This window comes from Sciurus vulgaris, assembly GCF_902686455.1.
Source record: "Sciurus vulgaris genome assembly, chromosome: 15".
In the NCBI taxonomy this organism is placed as follows: Eukaryota; Metazoa; Chordata; class Mammalia; order Rodentia; family Sciuridae; genus Sciurus; species Sciurus vulgaris.
The window spans coordinates 10,914,718-10,939,143 of record NC_136476.1 but is presented as its reverse complement, the minus strand read 5'-3'; the positions used below and the strand labels follow the sequence as shown (position 1 = coordinate 10,939,143).

Genomic DNA, 24,426 nt, shown 5'->3' with positions numbered 1-24,426 from the left:
CCCCCTGCCTCCTCCCTATCCCTCATTTCCCTCTACACAATCCAGCATTCCTCCATTTTTCCCATACCCTCTCCCTGCTCCCTGCCCCCGTTATGTATCAGCATCCACTTATCAGAGAAAACATTCAGCCTTTGGTTTTTTGGGTTTGGCTTATTTCACTTACTATGCTTGCTTTCTGAAAGTCTATTGTAAAATAGCATTCCAAAATGACTGATATGTCTTTACTTAATGTTCTGAGAACTTCTGAGTGCAGGGATTCCCAAATGCCAGTCTAAGAACCTGACATGTCACGATCAGCTAAGTAATTATTTTATTGCACACACCTATTCTTTGGCCTCAAGTGTCCCATCCTACCCAGTTTGGTGTATTTGGGATGGAGCTTAAAAATTTACATTTTTTAAAAGCTCGCAGGTGATTCTGATACCCAGCCAGGTTTGGGAATTGCTGTCTAAGAGAATGTGCTTTATTTAGATCAAAAGAAGAGGAGAAAGAGTGCACCATATGATATGTTAACTCTTTCTTTAATTTTATTTTGAAGTGGTGTCAGGGAGAAAAGCTGGTTTATCAACAGCACAGGCCTTTATCATTGAAAAGATACTCACTGAAATTTATCTGAAATTGGCAATAATTCATATATACCTTGGAATGGGAGGGAGAGAAGGTATTTGTAAGGTTTTATCACTGAATAGTTAAAATGCAGTGGCACTGGTGCAGGGATAGACATGGAGACCAATGGAACATACTAAAGAACACAGAAACATAATCAAGCACAGCTGGGCTGTCAGCCTATTGCAGGGTGGCCACAGATCAATGGAAAGGATGGCATTGGGCAGTGAGGTATCTATAGGGGGGAAACTAAGATTAACTCTTAGAGTTTCTGGTACTAATTGGACATTCAGATTTTTGTTTTAACAGAGAAATACCTAAAAACAACAACAACAATAAAACACCTGAATTCCCTTTCCTTAGCTGGTCTCCTTGGGGTGAGGAATCTCCTTAACAAACCAATACTCTTCCTCCTCCCCCATGTTCCAGTTAGTGCTCCTGTTCCCCTGGGTTCTTCTCATGGTTGTCTTCCATTTTCTTTACTCTCTACCAGGAAGCTGGATGGTCTCATCTGTTCTCATGACAAAGACAAAAAGAAATCCCAAACGTATTCTTTCCAATGGAGGCTTTTGTTCCAAATTCCAAACCCATATTCCAAAGCTTAAGGGATCAGAAAGACAGCTAACACATCAACTTATTGTCATCTCTTAACATTTTCCCTACTGAAATTATAATTTAATTAAATCCCCACCCAACAAGTGTCCCAAGGTAGAAATTTGTTAGTCACACAACTTTATCTTCTCCCTGTCATCTGACCAAGTCCTATGATTCATACCTAAAATACATCTCTTGACTATACTCCATCCCTATTGCTTTTGCCTTAGTTCAAGTCCTCAACACTCTCACCCTATAACTGCAAATCTCCTACCTCATCTCCCTATTTTGCGCCTTCCCCTGGTCCAATTTATTAATCATATTCCAATGTAGAGTGATTTAAATAAAATTGGTTAAAAAAATCAAATCATGCCTACCACTTGCCTTCTTAAAGAACTAGTGATTTCATCAATGTTTACAGCAGCTCAATTCACAATAGCTAAACTATGGAACCAATCTAGATGCCCTTCAATAGATGAATGGATAAAGAAAATGTTGCACATATACACAAGGGACTATTACTCAGCCTTAAAGAAGAATGAAATTATGGCATTTGCAGGTAAATGATAGAACTGGAGAATATCATGCTAAGTGAAATAAGCCAATCCCCAAAAACCAAAGGTCAAATGTTTTCTCTGATAAATGGATGCTGATCCATAGTTGGGGGTGGGTAGGGAAGAATGAAGGCACTTTGGATTGTGCAGACGGGAGTGAGTGCAGGGGTGGGGCAGTGGGGATGGGAGGGACTGTAGAATGAGGCAGACATTATTACCCTATATACATGTATGGAAAAAAAAAAACTAGTGGCTTCTGAAAGCCTACATAACTAAGTCCAGTTTCCTTATTTGGTAAATGACAATACTAACAGAACTAGCATATGAGTACTGACTTTATAGATGAGCTAAATGATGTTCCAAGATGTGTTACATATTTTCCAAAGTGACTTACAAGTAGTAAAGCTGGGATTTGAACCCAAACTGAATGTTTCTCTCTCGAGAGGAAATTTATAACAAGAAGAGCTGTCTGAAAATAAAACCTTTACAACATAATGTCAAAAGCTCTGGATTAGTGGAAGCAATCAAGCAGATTGCTTGTTTGTATGTCCAAAGATACAAAGAAACCAATTTCTGTAGGATTGTGGAGTGGTTTAATTTAAGGACATATAGGAGTTTTTCCTAGTAAATTTTCCCCATATATATTTCATTATTTGCATCTCCAAGTGATTAAAACAATGCAATGCATTTTAAGAGGGAAGGTTTTAAGCCTACCATGGTGGTGTATGCCTGTAATCCCAGTGACTTGGGAGCTGAGGCAGGAGGATCACAAGTTTAAAGACCGCTTAGTGAGATGCTGTCTTAAAAAAAAAAAAAAAAGGACTTGGGATGTAACTCAGTGGTAGAGAACCTCTGGGTTCAATCCCCAGTACCACAAAAATAAATAAATAAATAAATAAATAAATAAATAAATAAATAAATAAATAAACAAACAAATAAATAAGGAAAGAACTTGGCAAGTGTGGGAGTTATTCAGAAAATGATAATATTAATGTTTATCATGTTGCTTATTTTCTGAAGTCTTTGTATCTTTACTTAGATAACAAATATTTGTAGTCTTTGACTAAGAGCAACCCTTAGAATCAAAATTTAATATATTTAGTAAGTATTGTTTGATAATTGCATGTTATCAAGGAATAAGATCTTTGCTCCTCTATTTCATGTAATCAGACTTTCATAAGAACCGTTTGTAAAGGATAAACCAGATCTAAAATGGACTAGTCTCCTTGTTTCTATGTGAGAAGCAATGAGTGAAGCACATGTAATTCATTTTCATTGTTTCTCAAGAGTCTTTTTTTCTCCAGGAATATTTTATTGACATAATAAATATACATATGTGGTATAGTGTGATGATTTGACACATATATACACACAATGTGCAATGAACAAATCAGGGTTTTTAGCATTTCCACCTCCTTAAACTGTTATCGTTTGTATTGGGATGCCTCAAATACCTCTCTTCAAGTTCTTCATAAAATTTATAATAAATTGTGGAAAATTAGCCCATATAGGACATAGGACATTAGAAAATTTATTCTTCCTATGTAACTGTATTTTGGTTTCTGTTATCCAACCTGCCTTTATTCATCCTCCCTCCCTTTTTTTGTTCACACAAGTCAAAGAAAATGCATCAGAGAACATTGGCTATGAAGGTATATATTTGTTGCCTCCTCCGATCAATACTTGCTGCCATCTGCTGGTCATAAGAGAAAACTTCAAGTAACTAACACGAATACAGACAGATTTGTGGTAGGGCTTTTATAAAGAACAGGGAAGGGTTAATTATCTAGAACTGTGCTTTTTAATTTGTGCATTATAATTATACATAATAGTGGGATTCATCGTGTCATATTTGAACATGCACATAACAATTTGATCAATTTCCCTCCCCTATATCTCCCCTTTCCCTCCCCCGATCTACTTGCTGTACTTACTGATCTCCCTTCTATTATTATTACTGAAGTATAATTATACATAATCAGTATTCATTGTGGCATATTCATAAATGGACAAATCATAATTTGGTAGATTTAATTCCCCAGTATTTCCTCATGCCCTCACCTCCTCCCTCCCTCTGGATTCCCTTTCTCTACCCTATTGGTCTCCCCTTTGTTTTCATGAGATCACATTTTTTATTCCTGTTCTTTTTTTCCTTATATAGTTTCCACATTGAGAAATAATAGTCAATCTTTAATTTTCTGGTTCTGGTTTATTTCACTAAGCATGATGTTCTTCAGTTTTATCCATTTACTGGCAAATGACATAATTCCATTCTTCTTTATGGCGGAATAAAACTCCATCATGTATTCATACCACATTTTCTTTATCCATTCATCTATTAACAGCCACCTAGCCCGCTTCCATAGCTTGGGTATTGTGAATCAAGCCATTAGTGGCGTTGGTAAGCATGTGTCACTTGGTATTATCCCTTCCTCCCTTGCAGATAGCAGTGACCAATGTGGAAGTTTATGGGCAAGATTGCTGGGAATAGTCTTTAAAGATGGCTGACTCAACTAGGAATCACTTTTTTTCTCTCTTTCTACCTTTTCTTTTTTTCCATGCTCAATAGCAGGTGCTTTAGCACATATCTTGGATCCCAAGCCAATGTGAGAATGGAGGTCCAGGGCTCAACATGGTGAGGAAAAATCAAACAAACCTATAAATCTCTCACAATCACGGAGCTAATATACCAGCTCTGGACTGCCTCTAGTATACTCTCCTACTTTAGACAAAAATCAAACTTTATCATATTTTAGCCACTTATTTGGGTTTTCACCTAAATTTAATCTTAATCAATATATCATATCTTTAACAAAACTGGAATGAGAGACAAACTGAAAAGATTGTGTGCTTCAAGAAAAATAGGGGAATGTTCAACTTTTTATAAAAGTGATATTTGTTTCTTCATATTTAACATGAAAAAGATATGTACTTTCATACCTGGCCAGTTTCCCTCATTTACTGTCATTTGGTCTTTGGATGCATTTGAGTCCATGACTCTTGACCCAGATTCCCTAAAGATTTCTTCTTAGAAAGTCATGATACAGGGCTAGGGTTGTGGCTCAGTGGTGGAGCATTTGCCTAGCACATGTGAGGTCCTGGGTTTGATCCTTAGCACCACATAAAAAAAATTAAAAATAAAGTTATAAAAAATTTTAAAAAGAAGTCATGATACATGTTAAAAAACAAACACTAAGGAAGCTCATTGGTATTTTTAACTCAGAGTCTCCCAAACTTATCAAATATGGAACTAATTTCTAAAATTAATCCCTTATTAATATTCTGCAGAACTAATGTTCTGCAAGAAACATTTGGGTGGTTCTAATGTTCGTTTGTTGCCCTTTGCTATGAGTAACTTCACATTTCAACATTTGATCAAGAAATGATCTACACTTTTTAAAAATGCAGGAAGCATCCTATTTTTAAGGAATACTCCACTATTTAATTTTCCCTACCAAAGCAATCTAATTCTCTTTTTAAAGTTTAAGAATTCTATTTTCTGGTCTTATAGTACTATACTTGAAAAACCCTTTTAAAAAAATCTCTGAGAAAACTAAGTAAAACAAACAAAGAATTGGGCAGGAAATGTTAAGGGAATTTATTAATATTTACAAATGTTAACCAACAAGAAGATGTTATGGATGAGGCAACCCCACTTATAATAACAAAAAAAGATAAAATATTTAGGGATAAACTGCACAAAAAATCTTCAAGACTCATATGAAAAAAAAATAATAAAATTCTGCTGAGAGGCACAAAGTACATGTATTTGGTTAGGGAAAATAAATCATCACATTTTATTCTATCTCTTAAATTCCTTTTTTATTCTTGTACTTTTTCTCATTCCTACTGTCTCTTTCTTAGGGCACCAACAGCCCCTTCCTTTTTTTTCAATTAAGGTTATTGTATTTTTTAGACCTTTATTTTTTTATTTGTTTACATTTATGTTGTGCTGAGGAGCAACCCAGTGCCTCAAGCGTGCTAAGCAAGCACTCTAACATTGAGCTACAGCCCCAGCCCCCGATCCTTTTTTAAGAAAAAAAAACTCAATAATTTCTAAATCTGCTTTCCTTTTGGTCTTCCTATCTCCATCTGTGACCCCACACAACCTATTATCATTCCTGTCTTTGAGTTGATTGTTATGGTTTGGATCTAGAATGTCCCCCAGTGCAGCAATGTTCAGAGAACATTGGGCTTTGGGGGAGTAATTTTATCTTGAAAGCTTTGACCTCAGTGTCAAAGAATTAACAATTTGATGGCATAATGGTTGAAACTGTAGGAAGTGTGGTCTGTGTGGAGGAAATGGGTCACTGGAAGTATTTCCTGGAAGGGTGTATCTTGCCCCCAGTGCCTCCTCCCCATTACTGTCTCTACTAGTGACTATTATGAACTGAGCAGTTTTCCTCTGCCATGCCCTTCCACCATGCTGTTTCTGCCTTAGAGTCAACCAACATGAACTGAAATTGTGAAATTGTGAGCTAAAACAAATCTTTCCTCCTAAGTTTTTCTCAATTAAAAAGTTTTCCCCAGCAACAGAAAGCTGACTAATAAGAGTAAGAATTAATGAATATTGGTCTGGTTTATTGTCTCTAGGGAGAATTTATTAACCTTAACATACCTGTCAGCATTTTAAGGGAAGATTAGATATGAGCAACTTATCCCTAAGGGGATATATATTAACCAACACAGAAGTCAAGAACATTTTTTTCCATTGCTACACTTCAACTGTTCGGTTCCATATCATCTTTCCTCATTCTGCCGTAACAACCTACATTTCACTACTTTAGGTTGAACTGTGTGAAATTGCTGATAAAGAAAAAAAACTACTTTTAAGCTAGTTCACCCAGCAATATCATTTGACCCAATGTATAGCATCAAGGAAGAAAATATACCCTACAGAGACAGCAGACAAGACAAGGGGCAGGAGAACAGAGGTTCAATACCAAGGACTTTGATATTATTGGAGAAAGAGCTTGAGTCACCCAGGATTCAGCAGGAGTGGAAAGATGCTGAGATGCTGGAGATATGCAGATTTAGCAAGAGAGGTTGCCAAAGAGACTACAGACATTGTAACCTACATCCTGTGGGCTATATCTGTACTCCAAGGAGAAAATAAGGAAACATGGTTGTGTGCAAAGATGTGTTAGGGAAATCAGAAACCTCCCTTTTGACTGCTTTTATGGTTTTCGGGAATACTACAAACATTTCAAGACCAAATCATGACCACAAAGACTAAATTAAAGAATAGAGGTACGATTATCATCTTTGAATTGTAGTGCACTATTAAAAAGAGATTTAGGGGCTGGAGTTGTGGCTCAGTGGTACAGCGCTTGCCTAGCACATGCGAGGCACTGGATTCGATTCTCAGCTCCGCAAATAAATAAGAGAATAAAATAAAGGTCTGTCAACATCTGAAAATTTTTCTTTTAAAAGGAGAAAATTTAAGAAGATAGAAGTATAGCACACTCTCCTGGCTCATGTGTGTATCAAAACAATATGAATAAACCCACTCACTTGTTTCCTACTGTACAACTTGAAAGATTTCTCTCTTTTTTATTTTTGTAATATTTTTTAGATGTTGACAGACCTTTACTTCATTCATTTATTTATATGTGGTGCTGAGAATCAAACCCAGTACTTCACACATGCTAGGCAAGTGCTCTACCACTGAGTCACAACCCCATCCCTCTCTCTTTTTTCTCTCTCCCTCTCTTTCCCTCCTCCATCTATTTTAGTTGTAAAGGTTTATTTTCTGATAGCAAAAGAAATACACTTCCAATAAAATAAATTCAATGATCAAAAAATATAAGACTCAAAACTTATACCTAGTTCTACCATCTGAAGACAGCCACTTTCTGTTCTAGTGTAATTTCACTCACTTTTTTTTTTTTTCAGTACAGGGGATTATACCTGAGTTACATCCTCAGCCTTTTTTATTTTTTTATTTTGAGACAGGGTCTCACTAAGTTTCTGAGAGACTCACTAATTTGCTGAGGCTAGTCTCAAATTTAGGCTCTTGCCTCAACTTCCTCCAGAGTTGCTGGGATTACAGATGTATAACTCCACATTCGGCCCTCTCGGACTATTTTCTGTGCAAGTGTTCACTAAGTTGAACAAACATCTGATGTTATGTAGGAAATTATGTAGCGTAGAACAAGGACTCAAAAAAAAAAAAAAAAAGAGTCAGCTATTAACAGTTTTCCACAAATCTTTTTAACTTGATATTCTAAATACATTTTATTTTAAAATTGATATGATCATTTGAATGAGTACAGTATACATTACGATGTTCCTATTAATGGATTTAACGAACACAATTTCCCATTTTATTATAAACTTTGCAGTGAACATCTTTATTCTTACACATGTGCATATATGCCCATTTTTTCCTAAAAATCTGAGACTTGTGTACAAACTTCTATTTTAGCTGTTTGATCTTTATTACTTAAAAATTATGTAATTTCCTCAATTGTAAGAGTGTCTGCTTAAAAAGAAGTTGTAAGAATTAAATATTTAATGTATGTAAGTACCTATTAATGTGCCCAGCTCATTAGGAAGAATTTCATAAATGGTATATTTTTTTCAGAATAACTTGCTAAAAGTAGACTTTATTGGTGCAGGTTAAACATAATTTAAAGGTTTTTTGACATATGCTATTAAAGGAACATTGAGAAAGATTGTATCAATTTCCATAATCATCAGTGGCATCTGCAGTTACCCACTCACCATTTTCTTCAAAACTCTGAGTATGATTGATCTTTTTAATTCTATTGATTTTGTAGGTGAGAAGTGTTTTATTTTTTTTTTCTGTAAAGTGGGAACAATAATAGATTATCATCTATCAGAGCCCTCATTTTCTAATACTGTCATCTTGGTATTAGGATTCACCACATGAATATTTGAGGGGAACACACATTCAAACCATAGGAGTAAATTTTGATTAGATGATGGACATTGTTTGTGATATCATATTGTTTCACATTGGGTTTTATTGTATTCTTTTAAGGAGTATTGGACAGAAAATCTAGAAATAGACCCACACAAATATACTTAGGACAATTCTGATAAAAATGCAAAGGCAATTCAATGTTGGAAAGATAGACTTTACAACAAATAATACTGGAGCAATCTGACATCCATGGGCAGGAGAGAAGGGAGCAAAGACTTCTACTTAAGTCATGAGACAATACAAAATGTAGGTAAAATGAATGTAGACTTTAATGTAAAAGGTAAAACTATAAAACTTTTAGTTTAAAACATAAGAGTAAATCTTTAGGATCTAGATTTAAGATCTATCAAGATTTCTTATACTTGATACCAGAAGCAAAATCCATAAAAGGAAAATTTGATAAATGAATTACATCAAAACTAAAAGCATTTTTCCGGGCATGGTGGCACACACCTGTAATCCCAGTGACTCAGGAGGCTGAGGCAAGAGGATTGCAAGTCAAGGCCAGCCTCAGCAACTTGGGAAGACCCTCTTTCAAAAAAAAATAGTTTTTTTAAAAAAGGATTGGGGATATATGCTCAGTAGTGAAATACCCCTGAGTTCAATTTCCAGTACTCTCCCCCACAAAAAGAGAAAATAAAAAATATTTAAGTTTTTTTCAAATGTTTTGTTTAAAGATTGAAAAGACAAGCTACCAACTAGGAGAAGATATTTGTGAAACACATATCTGACAAAGGACTATATCTAGAATATATGAAGAACCCTTGATGTAGTTTAAAAGCCAACAATCCAAATATGGTCAAAAGTTAAAAATAAATATCTCACTGAAAAAATAATGCAGATGATCAATAAGCACATAAAAAGATATAAAATGATGTTCAATATCATCAGCCATTAGAGAAATGCACACCTATCAGAATGACTGAAATGATAAGTACTGTAAGAGAAAATAAAATTATGAAAATAATGACATAAAGTAGAGGTAGAGATAGAGCTGATGCTTTTTTGATTGGGTGGTTGAGGGAAGCCTCCTTGATTAGGAGATTATTTGAGGAGAGATTTTAACATGAGGAGGGATCATTTGGGGGAAATCTGATGAATGGAAGTTAAAAGGAACAAAATAGAAAAATAAGTAGGGGAAGAAGCAAACAACAGTGATGAGAACTCAGATGGAAATTATGAATTTGTATCCCCATTGACCATATGGTGCCTTGACCACTTTTATGTATTGATGAAGTACTCCAAAAGGACACAGCATCTACATTTTGTCATTCACATTGTTTATAGGATCTCTAGTCTGATGATGAAATCAGTATTTCAAGCTGAGTCAGTCACCATGTTTTTATTTTCATACAAGATGAATTAATGAATTTTTGCAATTAGAGAAAAAGCCAGTTTGTACTGGGCATGGCCACTAAAAGATTAAATGAAGTCCTATACATTAATCTTTTGAACCTCCTGAGATACTAGTGCAAATGCCTGACATACTCAGTGAATAGAATCAAACATTTGTTTAAAAACTGATCTACTAACAATATCATGTTGAAGAAAAGCCAAATTTGTATTCAATACCACAAAGTTGCATTCAATTTAGACTTTTTTTAAAAAAAGGTATAAATCCACATATAAAGCAAAAAATCCTTAGTATGCCATAATTAATACTGAAATGGGAGAGAAACCAATTTAGTAGTAAAAAATGTGGTTAAAGCTAGACTTTACTAGAAGGATCAACAAGGAAACATCTGGGTCCTCTAAGATCTCTGCTGTCATCTGAGAGAATTGGTTGTTTCCCCGCTTTGGATGGTTATTCCTGTGTGCGAAAGAATTGGGAAGTGTTTAGGGCTGGTCATCAGAAGGAAGAAAACATTACAAATCACCATGGAACAGTGCTCTAGAATGTTACCAGGTCATCGCTTGCTGCCTTATGTTTCTATGCAGTTTTCCTCTTCTGTAGAGAACATGGCATATCCTGAAAAATTAATGAAATAAAATTAGTGAAATTGTAAATATATATATAGATACAGATATAGATATATAGATATAGATATAATTAAAATGCCGTAAATTGACATTAATAATGTTGCAATTCTGATCTGACATTTAGTTAAAAAGATGTTTAGAATTTAGTTTAAGTATGTAAGATTTAGTTTATAATCAATACCACTTACAAAAAAAAGTTTGTCTTAAAAATTGGTGATTTCAATTCAGACTCTTTGAGAAGGATTTTATATAAAAAGTTCCACTAGATGGTGCTCTCCTGACTTCCTGGAGGGAAAGCTCCAGCAGTTGGATTCAGTAGCTGACTATCTGACTCAGCTCATTTAATGTTAATAAAACCATGTTAGTGTCTCTGATTCTGAATTTCCCTGGATATAAAAGCAGAATGTATAATAACAGAATAAATGTGATAATTAATTGATAGGGACTTTTGTTTTAACAGTGGAAAGACACCATCATTATTTTTAAGGAAGAGATACCAAGAACATTCTGCATTTGTTTTGAGGAAAATGTTTTATAAAATATGAATACTGGAAAATTTCTGATATGAATAGGTTTAACTGAATATGTGACTGTTGAACTAAATAATTCAATTGTATCCATATTCTTTTTCATAATAATAAATCTATCCTTTATATGTGATTCTGTAAGTTCATATTTTCTATGAATTTTCTATTTTACACAGAAAACATTACTTATTAAAGTATTTAATTATATTGTAACATCTACAATACATCTCTGTGTGTGCATGTGTATGCAGACTACGTAAAGAATTTCTTATAAATCCACATAAATCCACATACATGTACCTGATGTCATTAATGGCAGGTCTCATCAAGATTGATAGAAATACATAAACTTAGAAAGCAGTTTTATATACAGTTAATTAACCATCACTTTATACACTAGTATATTTCCAAGCAAATGATTGCTAAATAAATAATGCTGAGACATAAACTGTGATTAGGCAGTCAGAAAATAGAATATTTAGAAGAGATTGTTCGATTTAAGATCAGTTAAGATTCTTATCAGAAATGATGTTGTATTGTTCTGATAAGAGCATATACTAGAACAATAAGAATTAAAATACTTCAAATATACAAAAAAGTGTGTTACTGAACTTCATTGACCATGAATATTTATATTAATATCGAAGAAACTGTGTATGTTTAAGTATATATTAAGTGTGGACATGAACTTGATTTTTAAAATATAAAAGCACTACTACTAAAGATGAATCTCAAATTGGCTAATAACTGTTTTTGAAATTAAAGTCTGTTCTCTATTCATGACTTTAAAAATAACTTGGGGCTGGGATTGTTGCTCAGTCGTGGCACACTCTCCTAGCATGCATGAGGTCCTGAGTTCAATCCTCAGCACCACATAAGAATAAAATAAAGGTATTATGTCCACCTACAACAACAACAAAAAAATAACTTTTGTTAGACATCTTAGTTAATTTTTTGTTGCTGTAATTGAAGATCATAGATGGGGTAATTTATAAATAGAGGTTTATGTGGCTCATGATTCTGGAGGCTACCAGCATGGGCAAGCATCTGGTGAGGGCCTTCTTGTCACACAAAAATGTGTTGGAGGGCATCACATGGCAAGACATCACAAGTGTGCAAGCTCAGGTCTCTTCCTCAGAGCCACTAATGCCAACATAGGAACATAACATCATCTAATCTTACTTATCTCCCAAAGACCCCACTTTCAAATTCCATTAACATATTAATTTGGGATTAAGTTTCAACACAGGAACTTCCAAGGAATGCATTCAAGTCATAGCAACATCTTGGGTGGATCAAATAAACTTGCTAGCATTTCCTAATAGCTAAATTCATTTTAGTTTTCAGAATTTTTATCTTTTTTTGGAATCTCTCTGATTTTTATATTGCTGACCACCTCCTTTCTCCTATAAATCCTCGAATTTCTATGTCATTGCACCCCAGGTACATTGTCTTATGTTGCAGGATTCCTCATGTTTGTTTGACTACTCTCTAAAGGTGAGTTTCTTCACTATTCAGTCCTTTTGTTTTTGCTTTTCTTTCTCTACAATTCTCTCTCTTTCTTATTTTTACTTTTTGGTAGTGGGAATTGAACTCAGGGTTGTTGTACCACTGAGCTACATGGTTCAGTCCTTAGGGCTTCACTAAGTTACTGTGGCTGGTCTTAAACTTGCAATCCTCCTGCCTCAGCATCCCAAATTTTTGGAATTACAGGCATGTGCCACTGCACCCAGCTCTCAACAATTTTTCACTCCAGAGTGTCATCTATACTTTGTGTATCAGTGATTACTTCTGTGTAGGGAGCTTCCAAGTATTCATCTCTTGTCCTGGACTCTCACTGGAACCCATTCCTTAATTTCTAACTATCATTAAATATTTCCTTCTGAATTTTAAATTATACTCTATCCTATTTTGTTAGTTTTGAAATCCCATGTACCCTATCAAATACAGAACTTCTTATCATTTCCCATAAAACCAAAGCCTTATTTTCACATTCCAGTTATTATGAATAATACCATCTTTAGATGAGTTGATCTACCAATCCACCACAGTTAATCAGTCTCCAAGCTGGCAAATTCCACCTTTATGACCTCTATCACATCTATGCCTTTTCTATTTAATGCTCAGGGCCTTGTCAAGATTCATAATTACTTCTTGCCTAAATCTCAACAATGATCTCCTGGCTGCTCTTTAACTTTGGGAGTTTCCCCCACTACTCTGTCCTGTTTATTTTAGTTTTCTTACACTATCAGATTGTGTAAGGTGGGCAAGACAGAATCATGGAGGCTGAACTAACATATGCGCATTGAAGTCATGACCAGGCTCTGGGAGACAGCTTAACAGAAGTGGCACCATACAAAGGTTCACAAGGCCTATTCAGTCAATGGTTTACAAAGGAAGGAAAGAAAACAGAGGCAGGAAATTGAGATGGTAGTCAATATTTGAAAGTCCAAGTCAGCAGAGTTCATTTCTGGGAGATCTTTCACATTCTGTCTAAGTCAAGAATGTGACTTAGACAAATGGGGAGATTGTCTGGTCTGAACAAGCAAGAGTGATATTAGCGGATCTAGTTCATAATAAGCTACCTAACTTCACTGGTCTTGTGCCACAGAATAATTAGGAACAGATTGTCAGCACTTCTCTGCATCCTTCACCTTGACACACCTCACACTTCACTGCCTGACTTATTTTTGATCATCTGAGTGCCCGACCCTTGGACTCATTATCCATTTATAGACTGGCTGTTACTGACTGGCTTCTCTCTTCATCCATAATTTGCATTTACTCTTTTTGATGGATATTGCTCCCATTGCTCAAGCCAAGTATCTTTGGCACAGACTCTCCTCCTCTTAACAATAGGTATATACAGAATTATTAACTAGATAGAAAGTCACATAATGAAAGGGTGAAGATATGCTCCAAGATATCAAGGATATACTTCAAGGGTTGAGTGAGCAAAGGGATAGCTAGACAGTCAGAGGAAACTTCCGGCTGATACTCAGACTTCCAAGGTGGGGCTGTTTGATTGGCCTGTGTTTCTGAGTTTTGAGGATGGAAAATGATGATTGGTTCTGATGTCTTTGGAGATAATGGTATGATGCTGATTCTACAAGTGTTGGAGAAAATGCGAGCTATATAGAGGTGCTACTAAAGTGATTTGACCAAGTGTGACTGCCAAGACTGAGAGGTAAGAGAAAACTCCGATTAGATGACATTTGGGCACAAACCTGATTAACGAACAACCAGTCCTGTAAAATCAACCATGTAAAAATCTGAGATCAGCAAATATTAATGGATGTGAGCATTTGGGGCCCTCTATCTGAAAAGAGGTCTATTGTTTTAGATAATTAAAGGCAGAGGGAGGTGCTTAAAATCCCTTACTTTACATTCTCTTTTCAAGTATTTTAATGGAGACCACATAGTAATTGATATTTTAATAATTCTGATAAGGGACCACATTCAGATACCTTTCCTTCTTGAATAATTTACCAAGTACCCTATGCAGAGATACAAAGCATCACATGGCCTCTCTTAAACTCATCTCATTTTTTTTTTTTTTAGGCAACTCCTAGTTGACCTCAAATTAGCATATCCTTTAAAGAATTATTTTAAAATAATTATAGATTCATAGGAAGTTGTAAAAATCATTACAAGGAAGATGGAAGTGTGGTGCACACTTGTAATCCCAGTGGCTCTGGAGGCTGAGGCAGGAGGATTGGGAGTTCAAAGCCAGTCTCAGCCAAAGTTCAAATCCAGTCTCAATCAAAGCAACTCAGTGAGACCCTGTCTCTAAATAAAATACAAAATAGGGCTGGGGATGTGGCTGAGTGTCCCTGAGTTGAATCCCTGGTACCTGCCCCCCATAATAATAATAATTTCAAGAAAATTCCATGTACCATTGCCCAGTTTCCCCCAATAGTAATTATCTTAAATAACTATAACACAACATCGAAATGTAGAAATAAAGACATCCATACCATCTGTGGTGTTTATTCAGATTTTATCAGTCTTATATGCACTTCTCTGTGTGTATAGTTAAATGTAACTATTATTGCAATCAAGATTCAGGAGTATACCATAAAGATAAGACAGTTTCCTGCTACTTAATTGTAGCACACCTACTCCTTCGTTTCATACTTAACCTTCTATCCATTTGTAGGCATACCTACCCCCTACTCATACCTAAACTTTAGCAACCACTAATCTGTTTTCCATTTCTGTAGTTTTGTTTCAAGTTCTTTTTCTTTTTTTCAATGCTGGGGTTTGAAACCTGGACCTTGTGCATGCTAGACAACAGTCTACCACTTAACTACACCCCAGTCCCATTTTAAAAATGTTTTATAAATGGGATAATAATTTCATGCAACATAATTTTACTGAGATCCATGCAATTTTTGAATGTATTGGTAGTTCATTTCTTTTTATTACTGTTATTTCATATTATGGAGGAACCACAATATATCCATTCAGCAGTTGAAAACAAATGTGTTGTTTCTAGCTTTGACTATAAAAAAAGCTGCTATATAAACTTTCATGTATGGGTTTTTGTGTGAACATGTGTTTTCACTTCTTTGGGATAAATGTCTAGGAGTGGTTTATATGGTAGGTACCTGTTTAGTTTTTGTATAAACTGCCTATTTTCCAGAATGGGTATATCATTTCACATTTCTGTCTCCAATACATGAATAATTCAAATTCTTGTCCTCACCAGCATTTGTAGTTATCACTATTTAAACCATTCTGACAGGTTGAATAGGATGAGATATTCTGATATCTCATTGAAATTTTAATTTTCATTTCTCCAAAGGCTAATAACATTGAACATATTTTCATGTACTTATTTGCCATCTGTATACTCTCTTTGGGAAATGTCTGCTTCTGTCTTTTGATAGAATTTTAAAAGTTCTTATCTCTCTTTATATCAGTACTCCAACAAGGTTGGGACCATGCTCACGGATTTCAGTTGGCTCTAATTCTAGGGAGAATAATTAGTCCATGTGCATGTACACTTTTCCCAGTTATAAAATAACATACAATATAGTAAAATTTCTAACACATTCCTCTTCACCAGGTTAGAACAAATTAATACATACTCAGTTAAAAAAAAAACTTCAAAGAACACAGAAAATGCTCATTAACAAAAACTTATGATCTAGATATAACTACCAACAGTAGTTATATTTGGTGAGCATACTTCTAGATTTCTGTATTTATGTAAATATATTCTTTGCATACTTAAAAACACATCCAGAATTTATACAGTTTATACAGTTGGTGTGATACTATTTTGCATCTTGTTTCTTATAAGCATATGTTACTGGCATCCTTCCCTATCATTTTAATGCCTGCATAGTAATGTGGTGTATGTGTGTTAACTTAAGTAGCCTCCTTATTAGTAGATATTTAAGTTGTTTATGTTTTTTTTTTCTGCTATAAACAAAGCTTTAGTGAATATAGGGCTATTTTTAGGATTTTTATAATTTTTTAGATCAAATCTCTAGAAGTGGGATTGCTGAGTCAAAAGTCACGTGTGTGTGTGTTTGCTGATGTTTACAAATTACCTTTAAATTGTGTCAATTTACATTTCTACCTGCATTGTCTAAGTAAGTTTCTTCTAAGTTTCTCAACTATGCTTCTGAAACATTTCTTTTTCTTTTCTTTTAAAGATTGAAATGCCTGTGGGCTGGGGATATAGCTCAGTTGGTAGAGTGTTTGCTTTGCAAGCACAAGACCCTGGGTTCAATCCCCAGTGCCACACACACAAAAAAAGACATGAAATACATATATCCAAGTAACTTTTTATTGTTTACAATTTTTAATCCATTAGCTGAGACAGAGTGCAAGGCTCTGTGTGGCTAGGTTGTAAATGGCCCTCTTCCTCCAGGACACTTTTTAGGAACATGGTCTGCTTCAATGGTTTTGTAATCCATCTAGCCTGCTACTATAAACCTGACCTTAAATGGGAGATGATAAGGCCAAGCAGCATCCCAAAGACGTTTAATTGTGGACAGAGGATTAAGATTCGCTGAAAAAAGTTCAAGATCACTACCAGCACATAACTTCATACATAGAAACTAAACATAAAACAAGTTCTACCTGCAAAAGTTAGAGATTTATTGCAAGTTAGATGATACTGTAGTTTGGGGTTCTTTGAGTGCTTTTCCCCGCTTTTCCCATCTGATCAAACAATGAAGTATAACATTTTAATTATCATCTGGAAGAAGAACAATTTACAAAGACATATTCCCAAATTTGAAACTTGAGCTTTTTTCTTAGTAGTCCTTGGGCTTATTTTTCAAGGTCCAACAGAAATTTGGTTTAATGAATGTACTTATGTTTTTCATGATAACATAAATGTATTTTTAACTGCAAACTTCCTTGGATGGATTAGGACTGAATGCACATAATATGTTTGAGTAACAGTAAAATGTGTTCATGATTTACCACCTAATACTAGAACAGGATTCAGTTACAATATAAATTTTATTTATTCCTAAACTTTCTTCGGCAGATTTTTTCAATGTTGTTTAGCAAATAAATAAATGCTCATACTTCTAGTTTTTCAGCAGCACCCTTTCCTTTTTCCAATTCCATAGGATTTTCCTGGATTGTAGAAAACCAATATTAAGTGTTTTCAAGATACTTAATGATGCATTTTTCGAGTGAATTCTGGAAGTTCTTGCAACTTTACATTTATGATGGTAGATATAACAATGGAATTTTGTGGCTACTGTACATCTGGCTCCTTATTAATAGTAGCAAAATACCTCATTAGGGCATCTTCACCTCTATTAGTTTCTCCATACAGATATTCTGAGATAGATTTCTTTCTTTTTTTAACCCAAACACCTTAACTTTTAAATCTTCGAAGAACAAACTCATTTATTCTTTTTCCAAGATAATCATGATTAACTTAGAAAAATGGACATACATCTTGAAAACATTTCCCTTTAATGGGAAAATTATCCTTAGAGAATCTAAACTTTAAAAGACTTAAAAATCTATTTTAAAAACATTTAAAAGATTTTTAAAAATCTACTATAAAACAAAATGGAATCTAGAAGTCAAGGAAATTCGTTCATACTTTCTGTCCGCTGGGAACCAACATTGTTATATTATTTCCATTTAGCAAAATCTTATCTAATTTAGTAATCTTTCTTCCTTCTGATATCAAACTCAGTGACATCTTCCAGCACCATAATGACAAAGTCAACCCTAGAAGCATCCCAACAATTTCCTTATTATTCATCACAATGTGAATTCTTGATCATATACACTTGTCCATGAACTCTAAAGGCAGTAGCTGCATTACACTTGTCCTATACACTTATCTTTAGTGGCAGCAGGTAGTGACTAAGCCAGAAGTGGCTGGCCAGCATCCTGAAGTAGATTTCTAATGTAAGCCAAATGCAAGAGAGCAGGCACAGTGCTTTAGACCTCCGCCACTGAGTAAGGTCAGTTAGAAAGGCCAACTTCTAATACTGTGTGACTTTGGAGAAGTCCCTAAGATCTCTGCTTCCTTATCTTTAAGACCTAGAGGTTGAACTGGAAGCCTTATAAAGGCCCTTCAAATATAAAAGTGTATGAAAACAATTCATAAATTCTTGTAAAATAAAATTTTACACTGTTCTTGCTACCATTCTACTTGCAAAGATAAATCTTTAATTTTGAAATCCTGGTGATTATGCCCAAAATTTAGTAATATGATACAGAAAGCAACAGAAGTCATTGTGCAGAGAAGTTCAAAGTATACTTATACATCTGAAATTGGTAAGAAGATAATGACTCATCTTCTCCAGATCTCACATCTAGTGTCCCTGTGATTGCAGGTCTTTGGGGTATTATAAACCCCAAGAGACGGGGTTGAAAGAGTTCTAATTTTAACTTATTTTAGATCAGTGTTGGGGCAGGCCCCAAAATGGCTCTAGTTAGTTTCCCTCACCGAGATTTTCAGCAGGCTGTGTTATGTTTTCAGTGTGTAGGCAGGGCTGGTAACCTACTATGTTAGGTTAGTCAAGGCCAGAAACACACTGATTGAGCTTATATACTCAAGGTCATAAACATTAACTTGTGAACATGCGCCCACCCACCCCGTAACCCCCTACATAACCTGTTGGTAGTGTTCCTTCTTTGAACTGCATATATAAAAAGGGCCTATGGAAAACACTCAGGATGAAGTGAGCTAATGGGGACAAAAATGGGGCCTGAAACTGAAGCTGAAGGCTGGAGGCTGTGGCTACCACTGAATAAAGCAGGTCTATTATCCTAACTGCATCTTGAATGTTCTTCTACTACCTGCCCAACACCGAATCTGTTCCCGGGTCAGAGTTCTCCAAAACAGTCACTCACTTTGTAAAGCTCGCAGGGTGTGTGTGTGTGTGTCGGGCGGGGGTGGGTGGGCAGTGAATATCGGAGGAAGCACTTAGTATTCCTTTGAGGAACTCTGCAGTTTTTGAACTGGCTGACTTTTTGTATCTGTGAGAAACCTGCCACTCTTTGGAATGAAAGGCGGCTCCCAAAAACGACAGGAAAAAAAAAAAAGTGCCAATTATGCCAATGACAGTTGTAGGGAAAGGGGCGTGCAATGCCATTCCTGAGTTTACTTTCGATCACTACGCCCAGTCCCAATTTGCAGCTGGGGAAATTAAGGCATCTCGAGGCGGGTGGCGCGTTCTTACGGGGGCTCGGACGACAAGGAGGGGACAGTAAAACCGTCCAAATACCCGGGTTGGCAGAACCTTCCCAATCTGTAATGATGACTGGGGGCATTGCTCCCTGACATACCTCCTCGGGAAAACTTCGGCCAAACAGAGAAGGAGTTGGAATCAGCCACGCCTTACTTAGGGGCAGCTCCTCCAGCTCGCATGGGGTGGCGGGAGGCGGGCTATCACTTCACCAGGTTGGGAAGGGGCGTTCCTGCCTGGCGGGTAGCGCCACAGTGCCGGGCCCAGCGGGAGTGGCAGGTCCGCACCTTGGACTACAGGTCGGGGAAGGCAGAAGTCTTGCAGACCAAGCATTTGTCCCGTTGCTAGGCAATGCGCAGGAGGCGGGGCCGACGGACGTCCAGCCGGGTTTGGCGCTAAAGGGGCACGCGCCGGACTGGCTGTCGCGCAGCCGCCCTTCCGCTTGGAGCAGCGCGCCCAGCTCTACACCACGCCCCGCCCCGACCCGCATGCCTGAGCTGCGCACGCGCGGTGAGAGCGGCCGCCTTCGCCCTTGCTGCGCTCGCGCTGGGTCTCAGTCTCCGGCCCGCGGCCGAAGCGCCACGTTCGGAGCCGTCCCAGAGCCGGTGAACTGGGCGGTCTCGAGGGCGGAGCCCCGGGATAAGAGGGCTGCCGCCGTGTCCTCCGCGGCTGAGGAAAATGGTATTCGAGTCGGTGGTTGTGGACGTGTTGAACCGGTTCTTGGGGGACTATGTGGTGAACCTGGACACGTCCCAGCTCTCTTTGGGCATCTGGAAAGGTAACGAGGCCGCGCATCCGTCTCGCCTGCCTCCCGGTCCTCGCTGCCTGCGCCGGGCCGTGCCTTCTTGGGGCCTCAGGCTTCTGGCTAGCCCAGCGCTGCCACCTGCCGCTGTCCGCCTCGCCGTTCAAGTTATGTAAAGCGGGGCGGCGGTTCCCGGGCCGCAGCTCGCGAGTTGTTTGCTTTTACGGTAGAAGGGGAATGGTCGTGAGTGCAGGGTGAAAGGGTCCCCGTTTTTGGAGCAGTGGGCTCCATGCGTTAAGGAGTTCAAGTTCGGCGGAGGCGCCCATTTTTCATGCCCTTATCCGGCGCATTTGGCCAGGGAAAACGACGACGTGCTTCTGGGTTTGGTCTGATCCCAGTCATTTTCCCCTTGGGTTGTGACGAAGGCTCTCGAGTGCCCACGGAGTTTTGCACGCTTTCTCGCACGTGAAGGCAAGGCGCTGTGACCGAATACGCCCTCCTACTTCCTTTCCCTGCCTCGGTTGTTTGGCTAAACGCCTGGGATTTCCTCCTACCATCCTGGGCTTCGGGCTGGTAGCTAACAGTAAAGTCCTGAAACAGAGTAATTTTTGGGGGGCGGGGGTGTTAACGAAAAAAACCCAGGGGCGCTTAACCTCTGAGCCACATCCTCAGCTTTTTTTTTTTTTTTTTTTTTAATTTTTATTTTGAGACAGGGTTTCCATACGTTACTTAGGGCCTCGCCAAGTTGTTGAGCCTGAACTTGGGATCCTCCTGCTTCAGCTTCTCGAGCTGCTGGGGTTACAGGCGGTTGTGGCTCAGCGGTAGCGTGTTTGCCTGGCCATGTGTGAAGCACTGGGTTCAATTCCCAGCACTGCAAAAAGAGAGAAAAATGCCAAGTCAGAATAACTTTTAGATGGTTGCTTGTGTGTTCAGTGACAGCCTGACCCAGAAGAATGTGACATTGGCAGTGTATTACTAAATTAAAAAACAAAAACAACAACAAAACCTAGATGGTCTGGGCATTATGTCAGACCTACAGAAGATAGGGAAGAACATGCATGCATCTGCATTACTTAGATGGTGAAGGACTAAAGCTTTATTTTGTGTTCCTATACTGTGGTGCTTGACCTTATTTAGAGCCTCATTTTTAGTGCTTCCATCTGTTTTGTGTTATACCCTTATTTATTTTAAAAATCTATTGGAAATTAGACTCCTTTTTGAAGTGAATTTCTCAGGCCTAAGTTAGGTTTGTGTGAATAGTATGTCTTAAAGTACTTTGTTTTCAGATATATGCATTTCCAGCCCTTTTCTAAAATACTTGTTTACCTGGAGTCTTCTCATTTATATAATAATATAAACAAGTAATTTAGTTTGACTTTTTAAAAACTTTTATAACTACTGTTGTCATCTAATAGTGTGATGGAGTGGACTACAAAAATTAGGGACCTAAACTATTACAAACCTCTGTTAGGAGTACCAGAAACTTATAGATTGTTTCATTTGTGCTACTTCTCAGTTGCAAAGTGAAAATAATAAAACTTGACTCTTTATTATGCCTCAGAAAGAAGCCTTAAAAAACACTTAAGTTGTATTGTTTTTCCTCCAGTAGAGAGTAACCAGGGATTGAACTCAGGGGCACTTGGCCACTGTGCCATATCCCCAGCCCTATTTCTTTGTATTTTATTTAGAGACAGGGTCTCAATGAGTTGATTAGCACCTTGCTTTTGCTGAGACTGGCTTTGAACTCATAATCCTCCTGCCTCAGTGCCTCAGCCTCTTGAGCCTCAGAGCCTCAGGGATTACAAGTGTGCACCACTGCCCCCAGCGTTAAGGTGTACTTTTATTTGTAGGGAAACAGTACTTCTGCATTAAGGAGAGGGTTTGCGTAGTGTGATTTATCAAGGAATTTATTTATTTAAAACACTTACTTGGTAAGAGGCATGTATCAACTTCACAATAATCTAGAGGAGTTCCATTAAGTCCCCCAAATTCCTTCTGCTTCTTTGTAGTTGATCCCACCCAACCTCCAGGCAACTGCTGATCTGTTTCTATCCCTGTCATTTTGCCTTTTTTCAGAGTGTCATATAAATACAATTACATGATTTGTAGTCTTTTGAGTCTGACTTCTTAATTTCACTTCTAACACAAAATACATTTGAGAGTCATCCATGTGTTGCATACATAAGTATTTTATTCCTGTACCTGTGAATGTTTTTTTTTCCTTTGGATGAACTATATATGTTTTACTTTTTGACAATTGAAGTATATTTCATATTTTGGCAGTTATGAGTGTAACACTGCAGTGATATTCATGTACAGGTTTTTGTGTAAACTTAAATTGTTGCTCTTGAGTAAATACCTTAGGGTGGAATTGTGGGGTCATATAAGTGAGTATTTAACTTTATGAGAAATTACATACTTCAGGCAAAAAGAAGAATGAAATTATGGCATTGCTGGGAAATGGTCGGAACTGGAGACTATCATGCTAAGTAAAATAAGCCAGTCCCAAAAAAACCAAAGGCTGAGTGTTCTCTCTGACATGTGAATGTTAACACATAATAAAGGAGGGAGAGGGAAGGATAGGAGTTCATTGGATTAGACAAAGGGGAATGAAGGAAAGGAAAGGGAAGGGATGGGAATAGGAAAGACAGTAGAACAAATTGAGCATAACTTTCCTACGTTCATATGTGAATACATAACCAGTGAAACTCCACAACATATATATAACCTCAAGAATCAAATCCTAATTAGAAGTTAGACTCTATGTATGTATAATATGTTAAAATACCCTCTACTGTTATGTACATCTAAAAAGAACAAAGAAGTTTAAAAAACAAAGAAACTACATACTATGATTTGAATATGGATGACTGTATCCTCCAAAGGTGTTGGAAGCTTGGTCCCCAGTGTGGTGATGTTTAAGATGTGCTGGGATCTTTTAGAGCTAGGGCCTAGTGGAAAGTTGTTACTTTCTTGTTCCTCATTCTGGCTTTCTGTCCCCCCTGTGTGATCTTTTTCTTGCACGTGTTCCTACAATTGTGGGGTCCTCCACCATGAGGTGATGTAGCCAGGGGACCCTCACCACAGCACTATGCTCTTTTGAGTTTTAGCCTCTAAGATTGTGGGCTAATTATATCTCATTTTTTTAAGTAAGTGCCCAGCCTGAGCTGTTTCATCATAATAACAACAATAACGAAGGATTAATACTCTGTGAACCTGCTTTTTTTTTTTTTTTTTTTTTACCATTTGCAAGCTTATCAATATTTCAGGATTTATTTACACTGCATCCTCAAAAGCACTGGAAATTTTTTAAATGCATTTTTTGCCTGTATATAACTCCTTTATATCAGCAGTTATAACATTTAAACAGTGCCCTCTTCTTTTTAAAAATATTTTTTGGGGACTTACACATAAATGGCTTTATTGTGATATATTCAACCTGCACATAGCATAATTTGGTCTATTTCATTTTTCTGTATTTTGCCTTCTCCCTACTCCCCATCCTTTATCCTACTGATCTCCCTTCTATTTTCATGAGATCCCTCTTCCTTTTTCTCTCTAGCTTCTACATGTGAAGGAATACATATGATCCTTGACTTTCTGAGTCTGGTGGCTTATTTCACTTTGCATGATATTGTTCAGTTTCATTCATTTCCTGCAAATGACAATTTCATTCCTTATGCCTGAATAAAACTCCATCATGTATATGTGACACTATCCATTTATCTTTTCACAAACACCTAGGTTCCATAAATGGCTATTTGTGCATGAGTATGCATGTATCATTATG

At 37.0% G+C, this 24,426-nt stretch overlaps 1 protein-coding gene and 1 pseudogene across 7 annotated transcripts in view; one reads left to right on the top strand and one right to left on the bottom strand.

The window, feature by feature from the left end:
* The window catches only part of LOC306644822 (small ribosomal subunit protein eS4-like), a 28,598-nt pseudogene extending 8,339 nt beyond the window's left edge, over window positions 1-20,259 (bottom strand). The window contains exon 1 of the transcript XR_013766891.1: window positions 19,995-20,259. The product of XR_013766891.1 is annotated as a small ribosomal subunit protein eS4-like (transcript). The remainder of the gene's footprint in view (window positions 1-19,994) is intronic.
* Window positions 20,260-20,427: 168 nt separating this feature from the next.
* The window catches only part of VPS13A (vacuolar protein sorting 13 homolog A), a 250,147-nt gene continuing 246,148 nt past the window's right edge, over window positions 20,428-24,426 (top strand). For all 6 annotated transcript variants that reach the window (XM_079112077.1, XM_079112076.1, XM_079112080.1 and 3 more), the window contains exon 1: window positions 20,428-20,672. In XM_079112077.1, the coding sequence (XP_078968203.1) occupies window positions 20,573-20,672 (100 nt within the window). In that variant the 5' untranslated portion in view covers window positions 20,428-20,572. The remainder of the gene's footprint in view (window positions 20,673-24,426) is intronic.